Source organism: Sabethes cyaneus, chromosome 2 (genome assembly GCF_943734655.1).
Source record: "Sabethes cyaneus chromosome 2, idSabCyanKW18_F2, whole genome shotgun sequence".
NCBI classification, from domain to species: Eukaryota; Metazoa; Arthropoda; class Insecta; order Diptera; family Culicidae; genus Sabethes; species Sabethes cyaneus.
The window spans coordinates 134652586-134677346 of record NC_071354.1 but is presented as its reverse complement, the minus strand read 5'-3'; the positions used below and the strand labels follow the sequence as shown (position 1 = coordinate 134677346).

General features: G+C 36.7%; 3 protein-coding genes across 3 annotated transcripts in view; 2 read left to right on the top strand and 1 right to left on the bottom strand.

The window, feature by feature from the left end:
* The window catches only part of LOC128738300 (uncharacterized), a 40549-nt gene extending 18663 nt beyond the window's left edge, over window positions 1-21886 (bottom strand). Inside the window, exons 1-2 of the mRNA XM_053833336.1 lie at window positions 21771-21886; window positions 44-393 (exon numbers count right to left, since the gene is read on the bottom strand). Of these exons, the coding sequence (XP_053689311.1) occupies window positions 44-287 (244 nt within the window). The 5' untranslated portion in view covers window positions 288-393; window positions 21771-21886. The remainder of the gene's footprint in view (window positions 1-43; window positions 394-21770) is intronic.
* On the top strand, window positions 1189-2660 carry LOC128736033 (uncharacterized). Its single transcript, XM_053830518.1, has 4 exons — window positions 1189-1211; window positions 1255-2281; window positions 2343-2524; window positions 2588-2660. The coding sequence occupies exons 1-4, from the start codon at window positions 1189-1191 to the stop codon at window positions 2658-2660; spliced, it is 1305 nt and encodes a 434-aa protein (XP_053686493.1).
* LOC128736032 (glutamate receptor ionotropic, kainate 2-like) lies at window positions 3469-20990 on the top strand. Its single transcript, XM_053830517.1, has 4 exons — window positions 3469-4086; window positions 11351-11725; window positions 12575-13396; window positions 20547-20990. The coding sequence occupies exons 1-4, from the start codon at window positions 3469-3471 to the stop codon at window positions 20988-20990; spliced, it is 2259 nt and encodes a 752-aa protein (XP_053686492.1).
* Window positions 21887-24761: the final 2875 nt, after the last annotated feature.

Sequence of the window (24761 nt, the reverse complement as noted above, 5' to 3'; positions counted from 1 at the left end):
GTTTTATGGTTACTACTGCTAGTTGATGTATCGTCTAAGTTACCTATATGCTCATCGGGTGAGTCCTGATCCCGAATTAGGGCCCGTTGATCATTGCACATCGAAACTAAGCTATCATTCTGCTCGGAATCTAGGGTAGTGTTGCTACCAAAACTTGTGGTGCCTAGGGTATTACTGTTCAGATAGTTTGGAGTAATCTGATTGGCCTGACTGTCTACAATAATATCCTGCTCCTGGGATGTGCTACGAGACGAACCCATGCGAAATTTGAGTTTAAAAGGAGCCATTATCTCTTGAGCAGATAGAAATTTGGTACACGGCCAAATGATAGGATAATGGTTTCGAGTTTCGATTTAATAGTATTAGCCTAGTTTAGATTAACTCTTTTAAGGACTGCAATTAGAAAACAGGTGAAAAAAGAAACAATGAAAAGGAGAAATTGAATCATAGTGAGAAATAAGATATATACTAATTTAAACTCATAAAAATATAGATTAAAAAGTGCCATAGTAGAAATTGCGTGCTGTATTATAAAAAAACATGCAATACTAAGTTAAAAATTTAAGAAAAACTTTTATTCTGAAACTGTTTATTAATGTTCACTTAAACAATTTAAGCATTATTTTTTTGTCTGGAAAGCTTTGAGGCCTTGAAAAAGAAACATTAGCAACATATTACTCGCTGTTGGTTTTTGGTTGACACCGATGGGTAGTTAGCTACGATCGAGACTTTCACGTAGGACTGCGTCTTTATTTATTAATGTAATTGATTAGCTGCGAGTGCTCGTTACCTCGTTACCCCTTTGTCTCTCAGCCATTTGCACACCTGTTATTATAATGGAAATTGTCATAATGCAAGAAATAAAACCCCTTTTTCTTCATTTGATTGTCTCTACTCCTTTCGTCAGCTCCTCTTCCTCAGTCATTTGTAAATCTATGTTCTTTTCGGTAATTCCTATGAAGCGATAAAAATCTTTTTTGCTTTTTTGAACCTTTCCTTTGTCAACCTTCCTTTTGTCATTCAGCCACTTGTACAACTGCTATCAGTTCATATGCAAGATAAACGCACCCCTTCACCCACTTGAACCTTATACCCCCTTATAAGAGATCACCAACTCGCTGCAACTCTATTACCAAAATGCCTGCGGGATGAATTCCCAAATTGATGACTACATGCTTGCGTTTTCGGATGGTTCCTACGATATCATCTACGTACTTGGCTCAACGACCGTACCCAATCTTCCTACTTATTCAGAGCTGAGTACGACGGTTTCCGTTGTAATCGCGGCCCTCATCATAGTCGAAAAAAGACCGGCGGAGGTACGCTTATTGCCGTTCGTCGTAATTTGAAAGCTCACGCTATCAACGATGCTGCATGGAGCATTCTCGAACAACTCTGGTTATCTGTGCAGCTGACTAATCGCAAATTATTTGTTTGCGTAATTTATTTGCCCCCGAACCGAACATATGACAAACAGTTGATCGATATACATGTCCAATCTCTATTGACGATCATTGCTAGGGCAAAACCGTGCGACGAGATTATTATCATTGGCGATTTTAATCTACCAAACTTACTCTGGCGTCCCTCCCGTAACGGTTTTTTGTACCCTGATGCGGATCACTCTATCTTCCACGGTTGCGCACTGGATCTTCTCGACGGATACAACACTGCAAATCTGCAGCAAATCAATAACAACGGAAACGAGAATGGGCGCTGCCTCGATCTTTGTTTTGTCAGCACTAGCGCTACCGCTCCCCAGCTGGAATACGCTCCAGTGCCACTCGTCAAGCTGGTTCCTCACCACCCGGCACTCATTCTTACCATTGCAAACCGTGATAGTGTTAAGTATTCGGAGCCAACAGTTCGCACTCGTTATAATTTTCGGCGAGCCGACTATGAGGGTTTATTAAGTGCGTTACACGACGTCGATTGGGCAGATTCTCTAAATGCAAGTGACATCGACCCGGCTGTTAATGTGTTCACGTCAATCATTAATGGCTTGATTGATCGCTTCGTCCCTAAAACGCAAAGGCGTCCACGGAAAAATCTTCCATGGCAGTCAGCGGAACTTCGACGACTGAAAACGATAAAAAATGCTGCTTTCAGGAGGTTTTCTGCAAGTCACGCATTGCCGCTGCGTGACCATTATCGACGGATTAACTACGATTACAAAAGGCTCAGGCGACGCTGCTACTTGAATTATAGACGACAAATGGAGAGAAGGCTGAGTCAGACCCTAAACGGTTTTGGAATGTTGTCAACGAACAGCGAAAGCCAGGTTTGCCTTCTACTATGGAGCTAGCTGGTGAAACGGCCAATAATGCTGCTGACATATGCAGCTTATTTTCAACGAAGTACTCAGTACAGGGCAAGTATTGGAAGCCGCGAGCAACGTTACTCGCTTTGGCCACTCGTCTGCCTCGATCAACATCGACGATAACATGATTCTGGCCGCTTCCGCTAAGCTAAAACATTCCTACTCTTCAGGACCGGATGGGATCCCGGCTACGCTGCTTAAGAAGTGCATTTCTCATTTGCTTCAACCTCTCACTCTTCTGTTTCGTTTATCGTTTTCTACTTGTAGATTTCCTGTAACATGGAAGCAGGCGTTTTTGTTTCCGGTTCATAAAAAAAGGCGATCGGTCGAAGATCGATAACTATCGAGGAATTTCAACGCTGTGTGCTACGTCGAAATTATTCGAGTTAGTCGTCATCAAACAATTTTTTTCGCACTGTCAACAAGCGATGGCAGATGAGCAACACGGATTTCTGCCAAAACGGTCCTGTGCTACGAATTTACTTTGTTTCACGAGCTATGTAACGAACAGTTTTATTGAACGATCTCAAACCGACGCGATTTACACACTCTCTGCTGCTTTTGATAAGGTTAATCATTGCATCGCTGTCGCTAAATTGGACCGTTATGGTTTTAGCGGTGATCTATTGAACTGGTTAGAATCGTATTTAACGGGACGAACGCTGAGTGTGAAAATCGGTGACGAGATTTATGATTCGTTACCTCCAGGATTGCACACGACAGCCATCTGGGTCCGCTGGTATTTCTATTGTATTTTAACGATATAATCCATTCACTAGAATGTCCACGTCTCGCATTTGCGGATGATTTGAAGTTATTTTACCCAGTTTATAACACTGACGATGAGTTGTTTCTCCAGTAACAGCTTAATCATTGGCGTAACTAGGGGGAGCCAGGGGGGGCTTAGCCCCCCCTAGAAGACATTCAGCCCCCCCTAGAAGACATTCAGCCCCCCCTAGAAAATTTAAGCTGGATTTTTAAATTTAAGAAAAAACTTTAGTTAGATAACTTTTCATAATAAAAACCTAAGAGTAATTTTTATATGCATCACAGCTTAAAGTTCCTATGCGTCAATGTACATTTAATCTTAATATGCCAAGGAAATAAAATGGTCGTAAAAATGCCGGAGGCTATAGCCCCCCCTAGAAATGGGCGCTAGTTCCGCCAATGAGCTTAATACCTTTGCTAGTTGGTGCGAGATTAATCGAATGCTGCTAAACCCAACCAAATGTTCCCTCATGACATTTTCGAGGAAAAATCCCCCGCTTCACTTCCAGTATACACTAAATGGGATTCCAATTCAGCGCGTGGAACAAGTAAAGGATCTCGGTGTGTTACTTGATGTAAAGCTTACTTTTAAGCAACACATTTCTTTCATTGTTGCCAAGGCCTCTAGACAACTAGGCCTGATTATGCGAATGGCACGTGACTTTAACAGTATAGAATGTTTGGTGGCGCTCCACGGGTCACTAGTTCGAGCCTCTCTAGAATACTGCTCTGTAGTATGGGTCCCTCACTACAACAATGCAATCTACCGCATCGAAAGTATCCAGCGTCGGTTCGTATGCTACGCTCTTCGAAGGCTTCCATGGCGTCAACCAATGAGAAACACGCGATACGAGGATCGTTGCCAGCTCATTCGTATCGTACTCTCTAACTTCGCCGAGAAACAGCACGCGCCATGGTTGTCTCGGACACCTTGCATCCAACATCGACCATACTTCCCTACCATCCTTCCTCAAATTAACCTGAATGCACCAACGAGAGTACTGCGGAGGCTACCCCTACTAAATCTACCTTTTCGTCGCACCAAGTACAGCGCCAACAGTGTCATCACTGGTCTGCAGAGGTCGTTCAACCGAGTTTCATCAGTGTTCGATTTTAATTTGTCTCAACAACTATTACGTTCAAGATTTGTGTGTATGTTTCGACGTTTTTTGTATTAGTTAATAATGGCCATTAGGGCAAGCTTTGCCTGTTGGTAACAATAAATGATGATAAATGATGACGATCACCGAATCCCCTTTTATCAACCCCGCTCCGCTGATTCTTTTATGTCAAAGAATATGTGCGCAAGCTTGATGTAGAAACATCCTAGTGATCCTCGTACTCCTCCCTGTTAGGTTCCTCCCAATCAGCATCCCTTTCTGTCACGTAGCCAATTATGCATCTGTTTGCTCTCTGAAAATCCTTATAACGGTGGAGAAACAGAGTCTTGTTTCAAACATCTTTTCTCGGTTACACTCCCCCTCATGTCTCCCAACCACTTTCTTAACAATCGGTCTAAATAAAAGAGAAACGCAACCCGTTTCACTTATTTGGATTTCCCTTTCTTGATAGGGATCACTTCACGTTTGTCAGCCCCCCAGTGCTGTTTGGTAGTTTGGTAGAGAACGGTCGAGGCCTTCTGGAGCGATTCCACGGAGTTTCGCAAATCGATTTTAATTTGTCATTTTTGATTTAGCTGAGACTTTGCATAGATGTTCTCTTCAAAAAAAGCTATCATTTTATCATATCAATTATTTTTTAAGATCTCGACTGCTTTTTCAAAAGGGCCTTACCAAATATGGTATAATGAATTAAATATTTTATATGGAAAAACGGTTTGTTTAATCGAAATAATGTCTTCAGCAAAGTTGTAGATAATAAATTTGCCCTTCTAAAAAAAATGTGCACTGTAACAAAAAAAATTTTGTTTGTTGGTAAAAAAAGAAAATAAAACTAAAAAGTTAAATATCTAAAAAGCGCATTTTTTAAAATTTTTCTTTTTTAACATGTTAAAGTTAACAATATACACTATTGAGATTGCTGACAGCTACCATACCACTATGGTCGAAAAAGCCAAAATTCCAGACAAAAATCAATATCTCGAAAACCATTGGCTCTACATATTTCATGTATTCAGAAGATTTTGTTTAGAAAAAAAGACCTATCTTTTGGTATAATTAGTCATTAGGGTGGTCCACTTTTACTCGATATAAAAATTTTAACTTTTTTGTCTTGCGATATAGAGCAATACTTTCTACTACAAAGTTGTAAATAATTTATTTTGCAGAAACTTTGCTGAAGAAACCAAATTTGTATCTCATCTGTGTATCACAGTACAACGAATTTTCAAGTTTAAGTCAGGGTGGATCTTGAAAAATCAGTTTTTTTGCTCTAACTTTTTTATTTGAAAACCAATTTGAAAACTGAAAGAAAAATGAAGAAAAATGCATGTATCCCTTACAATTGAACAATTTTTTTTCGATTCTACCGGCATGTCCTTTACGACCCTGTTTGCTTTGAAAACTTTATCACATACTTTTCGGATTTTTTCGACGGAGTTTCCTTGCGTATTTTTTCACAAAGAAATCAATTCGCGTTTGTCCATTCCTTTAAAAGTACCCCCAATATTATTTTTTAATAAAAAGGTTTTAAAGCATCGTTTTCTAATTTACCTGCGATATTTATAACGGTAGTTTTTTTTACAATAGATGGAGGGAACGGGAGAAGAAAGTAATGAAACAAACGTGTTTATAGTGTCTCCAGAACGAAAAAGCAGGCAAGGGATGGCCCTTGAAGCAACGTTTACGGGTCCATGGAACAAAACAAGCTATAATGGGAGTCAATTATAACAGAATTCGAACCCAACTTTTCCCCAGGCCCTGCGGATCGTAGATATTGGTGAACCGTTGGACCACAGCGGGCTGAGTATGGAAAAATACTAACTTTTCAAATGCGTTTTTCTCAGAACAGGAGAAGTGTGGAAAAATGTCATTACATGAATTTTGTAGATCCAGGTACGTACTTTTAGACCATTCATTCCGTTTTCGAAAATATGTGCCAACGGAAGTGTGAGACGCCGTGGAAAACTATATTTTGAATCGAAAACTTCTATATCTTCCTTCAGACAATAGATAGCAACTATCTAGAAGTTTTAAAAAATGCATCATTTTACGTTCTAAAAGTCATCCGAAAAAAGTTTTCCGATTGGTTTTCAAATAAAAAAGTTAGAGCAAAAAAACTGCTTTTTCAAGATCCACCCTGACTTAAACTAGAAAATTCGTTGTATTGTGATACACAGATGAGATACAAATTTGGTTTCTTCAGCAAAGTTTCTGCAAAATAAATTATTTACAACTTTATAGTAGAAAGTATTGCTCTATATCGCAAGACAAAAAAGTTATAAGTTTTTAAAACGAGTAAAAGTGGACCACCCTAATGACTAATTATACCAAAAGATAGGTCTTTTTTTCTAAACAAAATCTTCTGAACACATGAAATATGTAGAGCCAATGGTTTTTGAGATATTGATTTTTGTCTGGAATTTTGGCTTTTTCGACCATAGTGCATACGCACACTATGCCGCGTATACGTACACGCGATTTGTAGCTGCTGCTGTTGATTTTTCCAGGACGTTTTTCAAACTGGGGAAAAACAAACCACCAACACAACCTCAAACTAGCAAGCTCTATTATTCCTGAAAGTTTCATGAGTTAAGGGCAAATAAGTTATAGTATTTTGAAAATTTCTTGTTTTTTTTATTTTCACCAAAAATAGTTGTTTACAGTGTATAACTTTTTTAAAAGATGCGAATTATAATACTGTACAACATTACTGAAGATATCGTATCAATTCCAAAAGCAGTTTTAGTAATAAATCCCGAGAAAGGCGGTTAGTGGTGTTGTACACCCACCGCGATTTCTCGTTTGTCCATAAAGAAATAATGTTGATATTTGGTATTTGACTAGCTTATACTAGGCGCTAGCAATATACCAAAATTCAAATTTATTGGTTCATGGACAACTGAGAAATCGCGGTGGGCGTATAGAGTTATGAGGAAAATTGTGTTTCTTTGGTACAGGAGCCCCCCCCCCCTCCTAAATGGGGAGGGGTCCTAATTTACTATAGAAAATATTCTTGCCCTCGAAAACCTTCACATGCCAAATTTGATTTCATTTGTTTGATTAGTTCTCGAGTTATGTGGAAATTTGTATGGAAGCCCACCCCCCCCCTTTTAAAGAGGAGAGGAGTTATAATTCCCCTTATAAAGACGGGAGGTGTCTCAATTTACCATAGAATAAATTCTTGTCACCGAAAACACCCACATGTCAAATTTTGTTCTATTTGCTTGAGTAGTTGTCGAGTTATGCTGAAATTTGTGTTTCATTTGTATGGGAGCCCCCCCTCTTAGTGGTGGGAGGGGTTTCTAACCATCACTAAAACCTTTCCTGGCCCCAAAAAACCTCTACATGCATATTTTCATGCCGATTGGTTCAGTAGTTTTCGATTCTATAAGGAACATACGGACAGACAGACAGACAGAAATCCTTCTTTATAGGTATAGACTAGATAGACATAGATAGATAGATATACAGTGGACTCTCGTGTCTCCCAGTTGGCCTCGAGGTATGATGCTGGCCTAATAAACCAGTGGTCATATGTTCGAATCCCGACTGGGAGAGGTTGTTAGAGTCAATAGGATCCTAGCAACTGGCCCTGCAATTGTCCTGTACTCTAACAGCTGGCTGCGAAGTCTGTCGTATAAAAACAGAAGGTCAAGTTTCGATAACGGAATGTAGCACCTAGGCTTTGCTTTTGGACTCTCGCAAAAGTTAAGCTTAACAGGGGAGGGGGGAGGGGTGTTAGCTTAACAGGGCGGTAGCTTAACAGGGGGGGGGGGTAGCTTAACAAGGGAGGCAGCTTAACAAGGGAGGCAGCTTAACAAGGGGGGCAACTTAACAGGGGGTAGCTTAACAGGGGGTAGCTTAACAGGGGGTAGCTTAACAGAGGGGTAGCTTAATAGAGGGGGTAGATTAACAGGGGGCAGCTTAACAGGGGGTAGCTTAACAGGGGGGTAGCTTAGCAGGGGGGGTAGCTTAGCAGGGGGGGTAGCTTTGCAGGGGGGTAGCTTAGCAGGGCTTAAACTGTGTCTCACGCCGAGCACCTGGGTTCAAAAATTCTCCGAGATTTATGGTACAGTGAAATTTTGTGATGATTTTTGAAATATACATGTTTTCATGCTGCTTCTTTATACTTCTGTCAATTGATTTATAATGTATCGCTTTGATGATTTGATGGCTTGTTTTATTAAATTTACACTATAAACACTATAGCCAAAGACAAACAGACGAGACACTCGCGTTAATTCCATCGTCCAATCAAAAACCACTCATTTTTCAAAAAAGCATATTTCGCAACATGGCCACACCGCGGCGCGCGAGTGTTGCTTAAAGTTTTCCGTGTAAATACAAATGTAAAAACCCTACAGCATAAAACCCTGCAAATGCAAGCTATTCCGCAACATGCATAACAGAGGGTGCTAGTGTGTAAGCAAAATGTGTAGGACGATGGTTTTTTTTAGCCATCGATAGGTTTTGTTTTTAGCAGAAAATTAAACTCCAGTCGTCTGACGTAAGGAGTGTTACTACCCCAGAATATTTCAAAAACTTCCAGAATTAAATTTGTTTATTTATTTGCTGTCACTCGTATGTATAAATAATTCAGATGTCTAAGTGAATTGTGTTCCAACCCGCACGGGGTGCCTGGATAGCGTAAAGTATTAATTAGAATCCTAATAAGTGTGTTTATAAATATTCACTGCAATCACCAAAATCATGAAAGTTAACTATCCGAAAATTATATATGCTATTAGCAAAGTAAAACAATGTAATAAACAGATTCTAATACAGGGTAGATGCTCCATTAGTCGCGCAGCTAAGAACAATCTAATTTCCTGTCACTTGTTCATTGGGGTATATGCTTTAATTATGGTTTATGGGATATAGATTTATCAAACAGAATGTATTTGAAGCAAGGCAAGACAATTGCATTCATTGTAGGAGGAACTTTGTAAAAGAAATTAATTTTTTGATTCCATTAGATATTGATACAATCACTTATGTTTCTTTAGTTGATTTTGGCGTTTCTTTGTGTTAGTTCGTTTACGTTGTTAGGTTGCTTGGTGGAAAGAACTGAGAAGCGGTTCTATAGAAATGACTGCCTTCCGGCTGTGCCTATAGTAGTGCTAGTTTTTAGAAAATCGGTATTTTATCAAATAATGCTTCAATTTGGTGTAGTCTAACTACCAATACTCCCAAGAACTTGTATTATACAGTAGACTCTCAGAAAAGTTAACTCTCTGAAAAGTTAATTGTTCAGAAAAGTTAAGCGTATATCAGCTCTCATGCAACGCTCTAAAAAGTTAATTTTTGCCTTAACTTTTCTGAGAGTTTGAATTTATTGGTTGTCCAAGCGTTTCTTCACACACGTGTGTTTACCTTCTATCTTTATTTCTCATTTTTCGGCTTATTGTCACCTTTCCACAGTTTCATACAGAGTCGCATCATAACTGGGATTAAATTAAACTCTTGTATCGGACAGTTGCAACAATAGTTCAATACGGGCATATAGTTAGTTCAGGATTTTTGGAAATATACTGGAAAAGCGCAAACTCAGATTGAATTTTAAATGCAAAAGAAGGAACAGCAAGGAACTAAAAATTAGCGCGAACGCTTATTTTTAATCAAAACGTAGACTACGAAAAAACAAAAGTAAGCTAGTGTAACCGACTGTTTCAAACTTAGTGAAAGGTATTATTTTATAAAAAACTATGAAACTATAATTTCATAAAGATATTGCTACATATTTCTTTCCATTACACTTCCAGGTACATAAAAATATGTATCCTATATCCCGGAATGCATTTTTAGCTTTTGTATTCATCATTTTCAATGACTTTTAGGACTACTCAGAAAAGTTAATAGTTCGGAAAAGTTAACCCTTTATAAGGCAGTGGCAACTATATTGCCACCAACAAACATTTTTTATTTTGCTTCTATAATTATATTGATGTCATTATAAACGCAAAACAAATATTTTTCGTTGGTGGCAAAATAATTGCCACGGCCTTATAAAGGGTTAATCGACCTATTCCCCAATCGATTAACTTTTCCGAGAGTCTACTGTATTAATGAACGTAATTATTTTATTTAAAATGTTATGGTGACGAAAATATTAATTATAATGTATATTGGCGCAACTATAGGTGCTACCACAACTATTGGATCAACTATCCTATACATTCTACTTAATTACTAAAATTGGTATTAATTTGTTTTTATCGTGACCGGGAAGGTATATAGGGAATCCTATCCTATACTTGGTCCATCTAGCGCAGGCTAACTTTCAAAGATTATTTTCTACCGTATTTTATACTAAATCCCATACGTGCATTCACCAGGTTGTACACGACACTTTAAAATGTTGATCTGTGGCTTCCAGTACCTTGATAATCGTCTGAACACAAATTAAAAATTGTAAACGACTAAACTTAGCCCCCAGAATATCAAAATTTATGTTCAATAGGCCAAGAACAGGTGCATAGGCCAAAGCAGTCCCGTACCCTATATATATATCACAATTTAGTTTCCTTCTTCGTCTGTAGATTCAGGATAATTTATAATTCCTTTCAGTATTAGAAGGTGCAATTACAACTCCAATTATGCAACTTATAGGTACAGAACATTTCATCAACAACTCAATTAAATTATTTTTCATCCATGATTAATATAAAATGAGATCACGGAAACAATGAAAGTGGATACAGTATAAAAGTCAGCTGGTCTTCACAATGGTTCAAATTGAATATTCAGTTGTAAAGTCAAGCAGTAAATGAAGGAAAGCGTAATGCGGTTTGAAAAATTGAATTTAATCGTGTTTTTCTTGTCAATTGGGTTATCAACTTGTTGGAATGAGCTCGATCTAAGTGAAATTGCCGTTACTTATTTCAAAGCAAGACAAGTTAGCTCTATTGCAGCGATTAGCTGTTTTCAGATGGAACAAAATTACCGATTGCTGAAGATTTTATTGGAACATGGATTTTACGTGCAAGCCCAATCTACCATCGAAAAATTTAACGTTTCAAGTAGGGGTAATAGTGGAGTGGTCATTGATACTAGATGTGAGCAAATGTTTTCGTCATTGATTGAACATGTTAGTATATTTAAATGAAAACAATATTTCGAATGAGTTATTTGAACGTTGTAGAAAAACTTGAACTTATTCATGCGCACCAATATTTACTGGTTATTTTTGGATGAAGCTCAGGACAACATTGGTTATCAAGAAAATTCCGCCGAAGCCTTACCGCCATTAACAAAACAAAACTACAGCAACTGTTTTCGATTTGTTGATGTATTGCCCACGAGTCAGGTTGTTATTGGTATAACGATTAGTAATCGTTGGATTTTGTTTGACGTTCATAAGCCACATTGGAACGCAAATGTGATTTTCAAGCAAATCTTCATCAATAATCAGGATCTGGTGATTCCGTCTAACATGCAACGAGCTCTTCTGGGTTTGGATAAACATGCAAAGGAGAGACGTAATCTGCAGGGATTTGCAATGCCAGCAGGAACCGCGGTAAATAGAAATGGAAATTGGGCACCTCATTACCAAGGGCTTCATTTGCTATTTAGTGCATACTTTTTTTTACAAAATTGTCCACTGTATGAGTCAACAAACAAATTTTTGCTGAGAATTCTAATTTCACCGCTCATTTAGGAAAGAAAGGAAAGTTTAGATACAAGTTACGTGTTGCTTCTTCAGTTTCGAATAAAAAATAAAACGGTATGAAACAATACATAAACTGATAGTCCAGATTATAGTTACTATATATATAGTTCGGCGGATAGAAAATCGGGAGCCAAATAAACGTCAAAAGCGGAGCCAAAAGCTTTTCAAAATCCAAAATGCAGGAGTAATGTTAAAAAAATACACTTTATTTTCATAGAACTAGTCATTTTCAACGCCCGCCAGTGATTATTTTTCGTAAGAACCTGCACATTTCACTATAATTTCAAATTTAATTTCATAAATCAGGGATGCCAATTCGCCTGGTTTTCTATCCGCCGAACTATATATATAGTAACTATAGTCCAGATTTGCAAAAACATGTAAAGTGTTTTTAAATTAAGTGCGAATTTAACATGAGCAAATAAGAAAAAATGATTGAATTCTGTTACTGTAAAACACAAAATCTTTCGGTAATATCTCGTTGATAAAAATATTTGCAATCTGGCTCAGTGCTTGAAAGATTCTTGTTTTTGCGAAATATCTTATTTTTTATAGTAGTAGAATTTAATTTAAAGAATCCTTCTATACTAATACTAATAGTGCCAAGGAAGAAAGTCAAAATTGGCATTTTTTCAAAAATTCGCAGCGATAAATACAGAAGAAAATGATTTACTAATCCATGTTTTTTTTTTTCAGATTACAGCGCCAGAATTCTATCTGGGAATGGAAGATCGCACCGATGCTATTCACGACCTTTTCGCGAAGGCCAACTATCCAATGATAAAGGCATTAATGTACGATTTAAATTTTACACTCAATCTCATCCAAGTCGACAAAGTGGGATGGAAAACTAATGAAACCTTCAGTGGAGTCATGGGAAAATTTCAACAGAAGGTCATTGAACTAGGCTGTCTTGGGGTGTTGATGAGATCGGAAAGAATGGAAGTCGTTGATTACACAATCGTTACGCTTATCATCCAATCGAGTATAATTTTTAAGCAACCTCCTTTGTCTGTTGTATCTAATATTTTCGAATTACCATTCAGTGCTGGAGTATGGTTGTGTTGTTTCGGCTTTGTTATAATATATTGGTTTGCTCTTATGGTTTTTAGAGCTATCACTAAAACGGAACCTTTCACTCCACTGGAGTCCTTGACATTCATCATTGGAACGATGTGTCAACAAGGTTATGATCTACTACCCCATTTTAACGCGGCAAAATTACTTTTCTTTTTTGCTAAACTTGCTAGTTTTTTTATTTTTACATCTTACTCTGCCAGTATCGTGGCGCTTCTGCAAAGTCCAAGCCGTGCAATAAACTCTGTTGCAGATCTAGCTGTATCCCCGCTAAAGGCAGGTGCCATGGATACAGTTTACGGTTGGGTTTATTATAACGAAAGCAAAGACCCAGCTGTGCAAGCACTTTTCCGAAAAAAGATCAGACCCCAAGGCAAGAGAGCTTTTACCGAGGCCGACGTTGGGATGAGACGTGTCAAGGATGAACTTTATGCCTTCCAGGTTCGTATTTATCAACTAGTTACACCCGCGTGTATTGTCACGCATCAAACTAACGAATGAGGTAGGTACCTTCTGTAGTAGCTAGGGTAAAGTGGTCCAGAATGCACCGCTTAAGCAAAACATCATTTTGCAAAGCAACGGCGTAATTGTTCCACGTTTTTCAACTTCTAGAAGACTTTGGGATCTTTTTTACACTTACTCCTGGTGAAATTTCCTAACAAAAACCAGTATTTTTTGTTATTTTTGACGATTTTTAGTAAGAGTCAAAATCATTATGTGAGGCAAAACGCCAAAGCCCGTGGACAAAACGCACCAAGTTTGCGCAGCTAGGCGTTAAACGCAACCAGCATATAATACATATAATCACGTGTTGTATAAACTCCTAAAACTATGCTGCCGAAATGGCGGAAGCGTTCGTTATAGCGTTTGTTACATACGTTTGTTTGCTGGGATACAATGGGTTCATATCTCAACATAATTGGCAATAAAATTTAATCATCTACTTTTCTCCAACTGATGTGTGATGTGTAAGTTAAACAATGTACAATTAGGTTTAAGGCAAATTCTAAGTCCTATACAATGCAAAATATTGCTACATTTTTACTCTTACTCTTACTTACTTTTACTCCGAAACAAAAGATGTACTGCCAATTAAAAATATTTTATAACTGTTCGATCCCGCTGTGATGCATTCTGCTTTCCGCCCCTGTTTTGTATTTTGAAGTTTTTTGCAATATATGTGAAAAACATGCCTAGTTAATACCGTTTTTGTGATGAATCATCGAGTATGACAGTTTATCAATTAGATAGACTGTATTTATTATGAAATTTCCATACCGACTAGTGGTAAAAGCTTAAGAGAAAACCGTGATTTTTTACATATGGAATGAGATCGCGGATAATTGCTTGATTTTATTGGATGTGGCTATGTTTGATGCCTTTACATTCTACACAATTATGAATTAGCTTGTTTTACACCAAAATAAAATGCGCATTCATAATTTTACCAAATAGTTTCCGCGTTTTTAAACAATTAATAGCATGGGCCATTCTACCCCCTCCCCCCGGTGCGTTCTGGACAGTCTTACCCTATATGTTACTAGGCTCAATTTCATGCATGTATGTTTACTCAACCAAACATGTACACAGCACTGAGTTTCACTTGGTGTCGAATCGCTGCCGCTATGATGCTGGGATTTTCGATATAGGTCAAATAAAGTTTTTATATAGGATAGTAGATACGTTTACAAAGTGCAGACGAGCAAGCTAGAGCACCCCATTTGTGTAATTTTCCAAAATTGTCTTTAAAGATAGTCAAGAATAATTGTTTTGACCACTGTAAATAGTAGAATTACTATATATATGTACCTAGATGATTCTTCTATTTTAATTTGCTGATTGTTTTTCTTTAGTTTTCGTAATTGATGTGATTGGCGGTACTATCTGGAACACATAGATCTAAACACTTGCTAATTTGTTAAATTAATTTGGCCAAACTCAGGCCAAGCTACAACTACAATGGTTTTCGTTCGAATCATTTATACTGCAAATTGAAGATATTTCTCTGTTCCAGATATCTGCTTTCTGTGAAGTTACTTCCAATCTGGATTTTGAGCTTATTTCAGGCTTGTTTTTGCGATTTAATGAAACATGAAAACATTTATTTAGCTTAACTACTATTCGTTATAAAAATACTTAAATTATCACCCAATTGTCTTGAAATACGTAAACCCTTTTTAAAGGGAGCAAAAAATTTGTTTATGTCCGGTGATTTCATTGAGACTTTCGCAGAATTTAGGTATTAGGGTAGATGATCCAATAATTGTGGTAGTACCAATAGTTGCGCTACTATTCATTATTAATGCATATTTTCGTAACCGTATCATTTTAAATAAAACAATTACGTTCATTATATAAAACAAGTTCTTAGGAGTATTGGTAGTTAGACTACACCATTTAAAATTAAAGTATTATTTGCTAAAATACCGATTTTCTAAAATCTAACACAACTATAGACGCAGTTGAAGCGCACAACTATAGGAGTAACCTAGCAATGTATACAGAATTACACAATTAAAGGAACACCAAACTTAATTAAGGGAACATTAGCGCAACTATTGGTACAATATAATTGAATCGGAAAATTCATTTTTTTTCTTTATAAAGCTTCTCGTACAACGAATGCAATTGTCTTGCCTTGTGACAAATACCTTGTGTTTGATAAATTTATATCCTACAAGCATTAATTGAAGTATATACCTCAATAAACAAGAAAAAAGAAATTACATTGTGCTTAGCTACGCGACTAATGGAGCGTCTACCCTAATATATTTATTTTATTAATTATTATTATTATTGCAAATTGCATGAAAATGTACAACTGCAAAAAATTCAACATAATAGTGCAAAGTGACTTAAATTTAACAGCAGAAAAATTCACGTTACGAAAATTTGGTGCCAGTATGTTTGTTTACTAAAAGCTGTCAGAGCTGCTGCGCTCGTATCCAGTGTTGTTAAAGTTTCGAAAAACTGTGGAATGAAAAATTGCTTTAATGTAACAAACAGGCTTCCAATATAACATGTGAAGTTTTTGGGTTTTATCATACAATTTTTGTTGAAAATATTCTGAAAATAGAAAATAGCACAGAAACAATTTGATTGATATTGTTTGAAGAAGAAAAACGACTGATAGTATTCTCTATTATGAAGTAATGCAACGGTTCTATTAAGGTAGCAACACTGATTGCAAGATCTTTGGCTGTTTCCCTGCAGTTGCTGTGCATTTAGTAGTTTCACTGCAACCTGCAATATATCAATTTTGCAATGTCTCAACGGTATTAATATGAGGGGTTTTCGGTGGATTCATCATTCCTTTAAACAGCAGAAGAAATGTAAAGCGGTCAGTCCCGGTGTAGTGGTTTGCATTCACGCCTCTCACGCCGAGGACCCGGTTTCAAATCCCAACCCCGCAGAAGTCGCGAATGACCCAAGCTGTTAAAGTGACTATAATTTAACAAAAAAAAATAAATAAATAAATGGAAATATAAAACGAAGCTTTTTGCATTTAAAATCAGCACGCTCTTGTTTAGTTGTCGACATCGGACCGGGTAACGAAATTTTGAAGTCCGATTTTTTACCGGACCGGAACCGGAACGAAGCGTTCCGGAATCGGACCGGACCGGGTATTCCGTTGAAAGTCCGGAAAAGTCTGGACCACTTTTGACATCAAAATTGGCCACAGTGGAACCGATGACTAGAACTTGCTTTAAAGGATTAAAGCTAATTTCTTTTAACACTGAAATCATTGTGAAGAAATTGCAATTATTTCGCTCAATATTCCGCATATTTAAGGGCTCCCCAACAAATTCAGCTAATCGACTTAATGTTGGAAAATTAGCAAATATCTGAGTGTCTATCCCACTTGAAACCAGACACTTCTCAGCATTGGCTGTGGCGTTTTGATCACTCATAATTTGATTTCAAAGAGCTCACCTTAAAAGTTATGTAATTATAGGACTGAATTTTCTCGGCAATGGCTTCCCAAGCCGGAAGCAACCGGATCACGACTGAAATTAGTTATAATTCGGTTACCACAACTACTTTGTAACAAGCGTGCTAGTAGGGTTAGGTAACCGATTTTCAAGCTTATTGTCCCATCTGAAAGATACCTACTGTAGTCTCATTGGATTAGATTTTGTCAAAACTATCCTATCTCAGAATTTCATGAAATTTTGCTTACGTGCATTGGATATGGAGTTAATGATAATTTCTCAGACATCGCTTTTTTTAAAGTTTATAACTTTTAAACCAAGTATCGCAGGACAAATCTTTATATGAAAATGCAATATAATTCTCTCAGCAATCCAGGAAAAATATCAGTTGTAGGGTAAACGCACCATTAGTGGTGGTAGTACCAGTAGTGGTGGAAACTTGAATTATTCCATTATTATTGCAGATTTTGATACAAGTTTGATACTTATCAAATAATGCTGTTGCTGGTAGTTCGATTCTTATAAAACTTGTACCAATATCTGCAAAAATAATGGAATAATTCAAGTTTCCACCACTACTGGTACTACCACCACTAATGGTGCGTCTACCCTAACAAGCTTTTCAAAACATTTTCCATGACGGCGGAGAATTCAATAGAAATGCCGGAAAACCCATATTCTAACTCTTAGGATATTTTTCGTTTTGGAGTGTTTCATTATGGGGAAACTGGCAAGCATTTTTCTTTTTTTTTTAATGAACAGATTCAAGGAACCGGAGACTCATACGGGAGGGAGAAGAAGTGTACGTCACTTTATAAATTACAAATTACAAGTTCCACACATTCAAAACTTTGATAATTACATACTTTTCTTAAACTGCTTAATTTTGCATCCGGACAATTTCGGACTTCCGGACCAGAATCGGCAAATTGAGCATGTTGTTGCGTGATCATAACTCTTCTTATTTATTTATTTACTAGCTGACCCGACAAACTTCGTATTGCCACAAATTAACCTGTGTTGTACATAAATCATGAATCTCGGATGATCTTTGTCACTTCTCGAGTTTTGCAAGCCCCCCAGTGGGCGGCGCTTCCGACGGCGGGTCACCGGCAACACTCGCGACCGGCTCGTCCTGAATGATCTAGTGTTACTATAGATAGTTTTTGTGGTCTTGTTATTGATTAATGTTTTATGGAAGAGTCTCGAATTTCTCGAGTTGGATTAGTTTTTGAGTTTCGCAAAAATTTCTGATTTATTTGTATGATAGTCCATATCCCCCTACCACAGGGGTGAGAGGTCTCTAACTATCATAAAATAAATTCAAGACTCAAAAATCTCCTACATGCTAAATTTGGTTCCATTTGCTTGATTAGTACTCAAATTATAAGGAAATTTGTATTTCATTTATATGGGAGCCCACCCTCTTAAAAGGGAAAGGGGTCGTAATACACCACAGAAAAAAAATTCTGCCATCTAAAACTCTCACATGCCAAATTTGGTTCCATTTGCTTGATTAGTTCTAAAGTTATGAGCAAATTTGTATTTCGTTTGAATGGGAGCCCCCCCCCTCCTAAAAAGGTAAGAAGTCCTAATTCATAATGGGAAAAATGGTTGCCTCCAAAAACACCCACATGCCAAATATGGTTCCATTTGCTTGATTAGTTCTCGAATTATGAGGAAATTTGTATTTCATTTGTGTAGAAGCCCCCCCTCTTGAAGTGTGGAAGGATCCTAATTCACCGTAGAAAATATTTTTGCCTCCAAAAACCTCCACATGCCGAATTTGGTTCTATTTGCTTGATTAGTTCTCGAGTTATGGGGAAATTTGTATTTCATTTGTATTGGAGCCCCCCTCCTAATGTGGGAAGAGGTCCTAATTCATCACAGAAAAAATTCTTGCCTCCAAAAACACCTACACGCCAAATTTGGTTCCATTTGCTGGATTAGTTCTCGAGTTATGAGGAAATTTGTATTTCGTTTGTATAGGACCCCCCCTCCTAAAGTGGGGAGGGGTCCCAATTCATCATTGAAAAAAAAATTGTCTCCAAAAACACACATGCCAAATTTGGTTCAATTCGCTTGATTAGTTCTCGAGTTATGAGGAAACTTGTATTTCATTTGTACAGGAGCCCCTCCTCTTAAAGTGGGGAGGGGTCCTAATTCACCATAGAAAATTTTCTTGCTCTCGAAAACCTTCACATGCCAAATTTGGTTGCATTTGCTTGATTAGTTCTCGAGTTATGAGGAAATTTGTATGGAAGCCCCCCCCTCTTAAAGGGGAGAGGAGTTATAATTCCTCTTATAAAGAGGGGAGGGGTCTCAATTCACCATAGAATAAATTCTTGTCACCAAAAAAACACCCACATGCCAAATGTTGTTCTATTTGCTTGATTAGTTCTCGAGTTATGAGGAAATTTGTATTTCATTTGTACAGGAGCCCCCCCTCTTAGAGTGGGGAGGGGTCCTAATTCACCGTAGAAAATTTTCTTGCCCTCGAAAACCTTCACATGCCAAAGTTGGTTCCATTTGCTTGATTAGTTCTCGAGTTATGAGGAAATTTGTATGGAAGCCCCCCCTCTTAAAGGGGAGAGGAGTTACAATTCCCCTTATAAAGAGGGAGGGGTCTCAATTTACCATAGAATAAATTCTTGTCACCGAAAACACCCACATGCCAAATTTGGTTCTATTTGCTTGATTAGTTCTCGAGTTATGAGGAAATTTGTATTTCATTTGTATAGGAGCCCCCCCTCCTAAAGTGGGGAGAGGTTCTTATTCATCATAGAAAACATTCTTGCCTCCAAAAACACCTACATGCCAAATTTGGTTCCATTTGCTGGATTAGCTCTCGAGTTATAAGGAAATTTGTATTTCGTTTGTATAGGAGCCCCCCCTCTTAAAGTGGGGAGGGGTCCCAATTCATCATAGAAAAAAATTTTGTCTTCAAAAACACACACATGCCAAATTTGGTTCCATTTGCTTGATTAGTTCTCGAGTTATGAGGAAATCGGTATTTCATTTGTACAGGAGCCCCCCTCTTAAAGTGAGGAGGGGTCCTAATTCAACATAGAAAATTTTCTTGCCCTCGAAAACCTTCACATGCCAAATTTGGTTCCATTTGCTTGATTAGTTCTCGAGTTATGAGGAAATTTGTATGGAAACCCCCCCCTCTTAAAGGGGAGAGGAGTTATAATTCCCCTTATAAAGAGGGGAGGGGTCTCAAATTACCCTAGAATAAATTCTTGTCACCGAAAACACCCACATGCCAAATTTGGTTCTATTTGCTTGATTAGTTTTCGAGTTATGCAGAAATTTGTGTTTCATTTGTATGGGAGCCCCCCCTCTTAGTGGTGGGAGGGGTCTCTAACCATCACTAAAACCTTTCCTGGCCCCAAAAACCTCTACATGCAAATTTTCACGCCGATTGGTTCAGTAGTTTTTGATTCTATAAGGAACACAGGACAGACAGACAGACAGACAGACAGACAGACAGACAGAAATCCTTCTTTATAGGTATAGATTGTGCTAATTCATCTGACAATGTCTGCATGAATACTAATTGCTCATTGAAAGATACGTAGTCTGAGTTGGTGTACCATATCCTCCATTCAATAAGACAATTTTGATCTAATTCATAATTATGTTAATTTTCATTTAAGGTTGAAGTAAACGCCGCGTATCAGCTCATAAAAGAAACCTTTACTGATCAAGACACCTGCAAAATCCATGAATTGGAGACCATCAAGCTGCCGCCGTTTAGTATACCGGTAGTAAAGGGTAGTAAATATCGCGAGTTGTTGCGACAGAGGTTAATTCGGCAACGAGAAGTAGGCATCATCAAACGATTCAATTTGATTTGGATCGCTCAAAAACCTAGATGTGAAAACAGTTTCACGGCATTCACTTCTGTTGGGCTAACAGAACTTCGATATTCCTATATTTTTATGGTAATTGGTTGCGGAATAGCATTCACTGTATTAGGTGGGGAACTTGTGTGGATTAGATTTCAGTGCAGGTATAGAAAAAATATTATTACTGTGAAGGAAACCGCCAGTTTAGCTAAAGGTGTTAAAGAGGAAATCCTATACGTTTACTTAAATTAATCAATAAATTTTATTAGATCATGTGTTTTTGAACTAGTTTATTAATGAAATTAACGAAAAACTAAGATCTCACATGATTTAGTTCCAATCTCATATATCTTTAAATTACATTCATTAATAAATTCAATCAATAAATTTTATTAGATCATGTGTTTTTGAACTAGTTTATTAATGAAATTAACGAAAAACTAAGATCTCACATGATTTAGTTCCAATCTCATATATCTTTAAATTACATTCATATCAAAATTAAATTAAGGTTAACGTTTTTCTATTTTTACAAATTTATATCCTTAATTTGAAAACTAGGCTGACCAGTCACCCGTGGGTAATCATGTTCCAAAATGCTTTGATATAATTTCACTCATTATTTTTCTTGCATATTTGTATAGTTATAATAATACGGTCTATATGATAAGACTAAAATTATTGACATGTTTTATTTTCATTAATTTGTTTTTTAAGCATCTATCAATATTTACCAACAATAGCGCTAGTTTTCGAGATCCATAGAGCAAAATTTAGAAATTTTAGTTAGCAAAGTAATGGTCTAAAGCAAAATCCAGCTTAGTCGCACTTTCAAGCACACATGTTAAGAAACTTGCAAGGTTAAACTGGAATCGACATAGCAGTAAACCTCCTTCAGTTGTAGTGAAATTAAGTAATAAGCATTCTACTGAAACTGAGTAGCGTGTCCGGAAGAAGGCACTGGTTTGTTTATTATTATTTTTTACTGAGTAAAAGATAAGGGATTAAATCCTTCTTCCATGGCTTACTTACCTGAATAAGCAATTACTGAATCCGGAATTTCCTTCAAGTGGCTCAAGATTTCTTACTGTTTCCAAATGCTTGTGGAAAATCGGAGAAAGGTGTTTAATATTTTTCTTAATGCGTCGACATTCGTAGTTTTCATTCTGTTATCGATTTGTTCAAATAGAGTGCACAGCACGCACAAACAGTTTTCATTGCAACTTTACAACAATTTTTACACCCTGATTGATTTCTGTTTTACGGAAGGATGAAAAACATGGATGATTTCTTATTCGCTCCGAAGTGCAATGACTGCGATGCTCTCTGAGACGTTCTTGCTATGCTAGGGGATGTTTTTCACGGTTGTGTCCTTTTGCTGACATTTGTCTCAACAAGCGACTAGTGATAATCTGTTAACAGTTTTCTAGTCTCACTGTTAGGTAGCGACAAAATACCTGTTTGGTTTAAATTTCTCAGAAGCTTTTTCAATGAAAGCTTCAACTTTGTTTTAGGAATATTGTGCACTAGAGAGAGCATCAGTTTGCATTGGAACGCGCATGCCTCATTTTTGCATACCTTTACAATAAATATGTAGGAGAACCTGCTATAGGTTGGTGCTTATTTTGTTTTCGACCCATAAAACTTAATCAGAATGGTTTAATTATGAATGTTATGGATCATTGAAAAGGTATTTCTATTATCTATAAAGAAAAATTACAAAACAGTTGCTTTCGAAAAAAAATAGTCATCTCCGTGAGGGTCCTAAAAATTCGCGAAAACAAAATTAATTATATTTGTACATACGGTATTTTTTGAACGTCAAGCATTAAATTTAGATCCATTTCTTTCAAAAATAATAGACTAGACAAAACAGGAGCGACCGGCAGTGATGTTCAAATGACCGTCTTCTCAGTATAAAGCATAAAATTGCATGAAACATGTTGTAAACAACTTTAACTAAACTTTTGGGAGCGTCTTAGTAGAATACGAAACCTGAAATTTACTAGAATTTAATTTGAAAATAATTTTCTTTTATTTAATTCAACTTTAACTACAATTCAATCATAAAAATTGATAAAACGCTGTAAAATGCATTTTCGCCATTCAAAAATTTAGATTTCCCAACCTGCAGCACAACCAACCCATATAAACAAAATTATTTTTTATATCTTTACGAGCTTTATAGGGGAGAGACGTCTACAGTGAGACATTTTTTTCCAAAAATTTAAAAAAATTTCCATGATAGCTACCAACGAGCTCTTCAATATACTTGAAGGGTAATCCTTCTAGTTGTTAAAAAAAAAGTTTCAGTCGTGTTGGTTATAAGCTAAATTAGTTATAATCACCAATGTGAAGGTGTAATTTTGTCTCACTGTTCACCAATAGGTGGGAAGAGTGGGACAATGAGTATTGCATCCTGAGACACCTATTTGAAATCAATTTAGACCATATTTTTGGATAATAAAGAATAGTTTAGAGGTCGTGCTGTTTATTGTGTCTATAAAGCATACATTATTGCTGGGTATGATTGAAAATTCCGATTATTTTCACATATACATTTATACTCATATAAAGGACAAATCCTGAACATCTGACTTTTGACTTAGATTTCAGAGTTCATTTACAATCAATCCCCATGGATTGATTTGTAATTGAACACAAAAAAAAATCAAAGAACTTTGCATGGTGTCTCAATGTCACCCACGCCTCTGTGTCTCACTGTTGTCAAAAGGAATGTTTTATGTAAAATAGTGAACTAGCGGAGTTAGCAAACAATTCGATTGTTACATTTTTTCTAATATTAATTCTTATTACTATGTGATGCCATGCAGGAATTTAATTTTAAATTTAATATGTATTTTGTTGTTGAAAATCACTTGAAAACGATTGCAAATGAATTTACTTTAACCCTTCCACCAAACTGATTTTTATTGAAAAATATAGGTACCATCATCCGGGGTTACTTGCAACACTTCGGCGCATCGCACTTTTGACAGCTCTAACGCATTTGTTCGTTAACATAACCATTTGTAGTCAATGCCGTTTCAAAGAAGGGACGTTTATCTATTATTTAGTTCTAGATAGAATTTATTTTAATATGGCGCGGCTTGCAGCACTTGTAAAATATATAATTATCGTAATAGACAATTTGTACAAAGTAAGTTTACATCTGTATGATGTTGTTTTGTCTCTGCCTTTTTGACTGCCGTCTCTAGAAATATTAAAGTTGTGAAAAATTCCACGTGCCTTGAAACGGCAATTTGGAGTTCGCTTACATGCTGCATTTTCACCGAATGTCTTTAAAAAAGCGATAGACGAAATTGGGAAGCATAACATACCTCCAGTATATGTTGTTTTACTGCAAAAAAAATTTGGCTCGAAATGGTTTTAAATAGTTTTTAACCATTTTTTATGGCCCACACGCCTTATAAAGAAAATATCCATTTAGTTTCCTCTAAATCAGCTTAATTATAAGCGACGGTTTAGGTTTAATGTTTATAATAAGATCAAGTTATTCGCTTCAAGTCATTAACATTCTTTTAAAAATTATCGAGTTTTTTCATCCTGCAGCAGGTTCCACAAATTTATTCTATTTCTTTTGTACCCGCATCTCTCCATGTAAATGTAATGTAAAAGTGTAATAAAAATATACTATGCATTTTAATAAAAGTAGATGCAGATCGTCATTTTGCCAAAATTTCCATATCCATAGGAATCCATATTTCGCCAGGAGCCATATCTCGCCAGTTTGATGAATCCAAAGCCTTTTTTCATATTGTTGGTAGACATAAAAGAAATTATTTTACGAATTGGTAAAATTAAGGACATGTACTAACAAAAATAATTTATATCTTTGGCTTTGTTATTAATGTATCAGGTGTTGCTTACAATTTGAAAATACCATCTCATACTAAGTGTATATTTTTTACAAAATCAAAACGAGAGGCTTGGGAAACAAAATCAAACGAGAGGCTTTGGGAAAAATGTAGTAAAAATGTTTCATTATTCAGTTTATTCTTG

Excerpts from the sequence above, each read along its gene's own strand:
- LOC128736033 (XM_053830518.1), top strand. The coding sequence starts at position 1,189 with ATGGTTCCTACGATATCATCTAC. Across the intron at positions 1,212-1,254 it reads GTTCCTACGATATCATCTAC|AGCTGAGTACGACGGTTTCC; the intron begins GTACTTGGCTCA and ends CTACTTATTCAG. Across the intron at positions 2,525-2,587 it reads CCGGCTACGCTGCTTAAGAA|ATTTCCTGTAACATGGAAGC; the intron begins GTGCATTTCTCA and ends TTCTACTTGTAG.
- LOC128736032 (XM_053830517.1), top strand. The coding sequence starts at position 3,469 with ATGGGCGCTAGTTCCGCCAATGAGCTTAATACCTTTGCTAGTTGGTGC. Across the intron at positions 11,726-12,574 it reads CAATGCCAGCAGGAACCGCG|ATTACAGCGCCAGAATTCTA; the intron begins GTAAATAGAAAT and ends TTTTTTTTTCAG. Across the intron at positions 13,397-20,546 it reads ATGAACTTTATGCCTTCCAG|GTTGAAGTAAACGCCGCGTA; the intron begins GTTCGTATTTAT and ends TTTTCATTTAAG.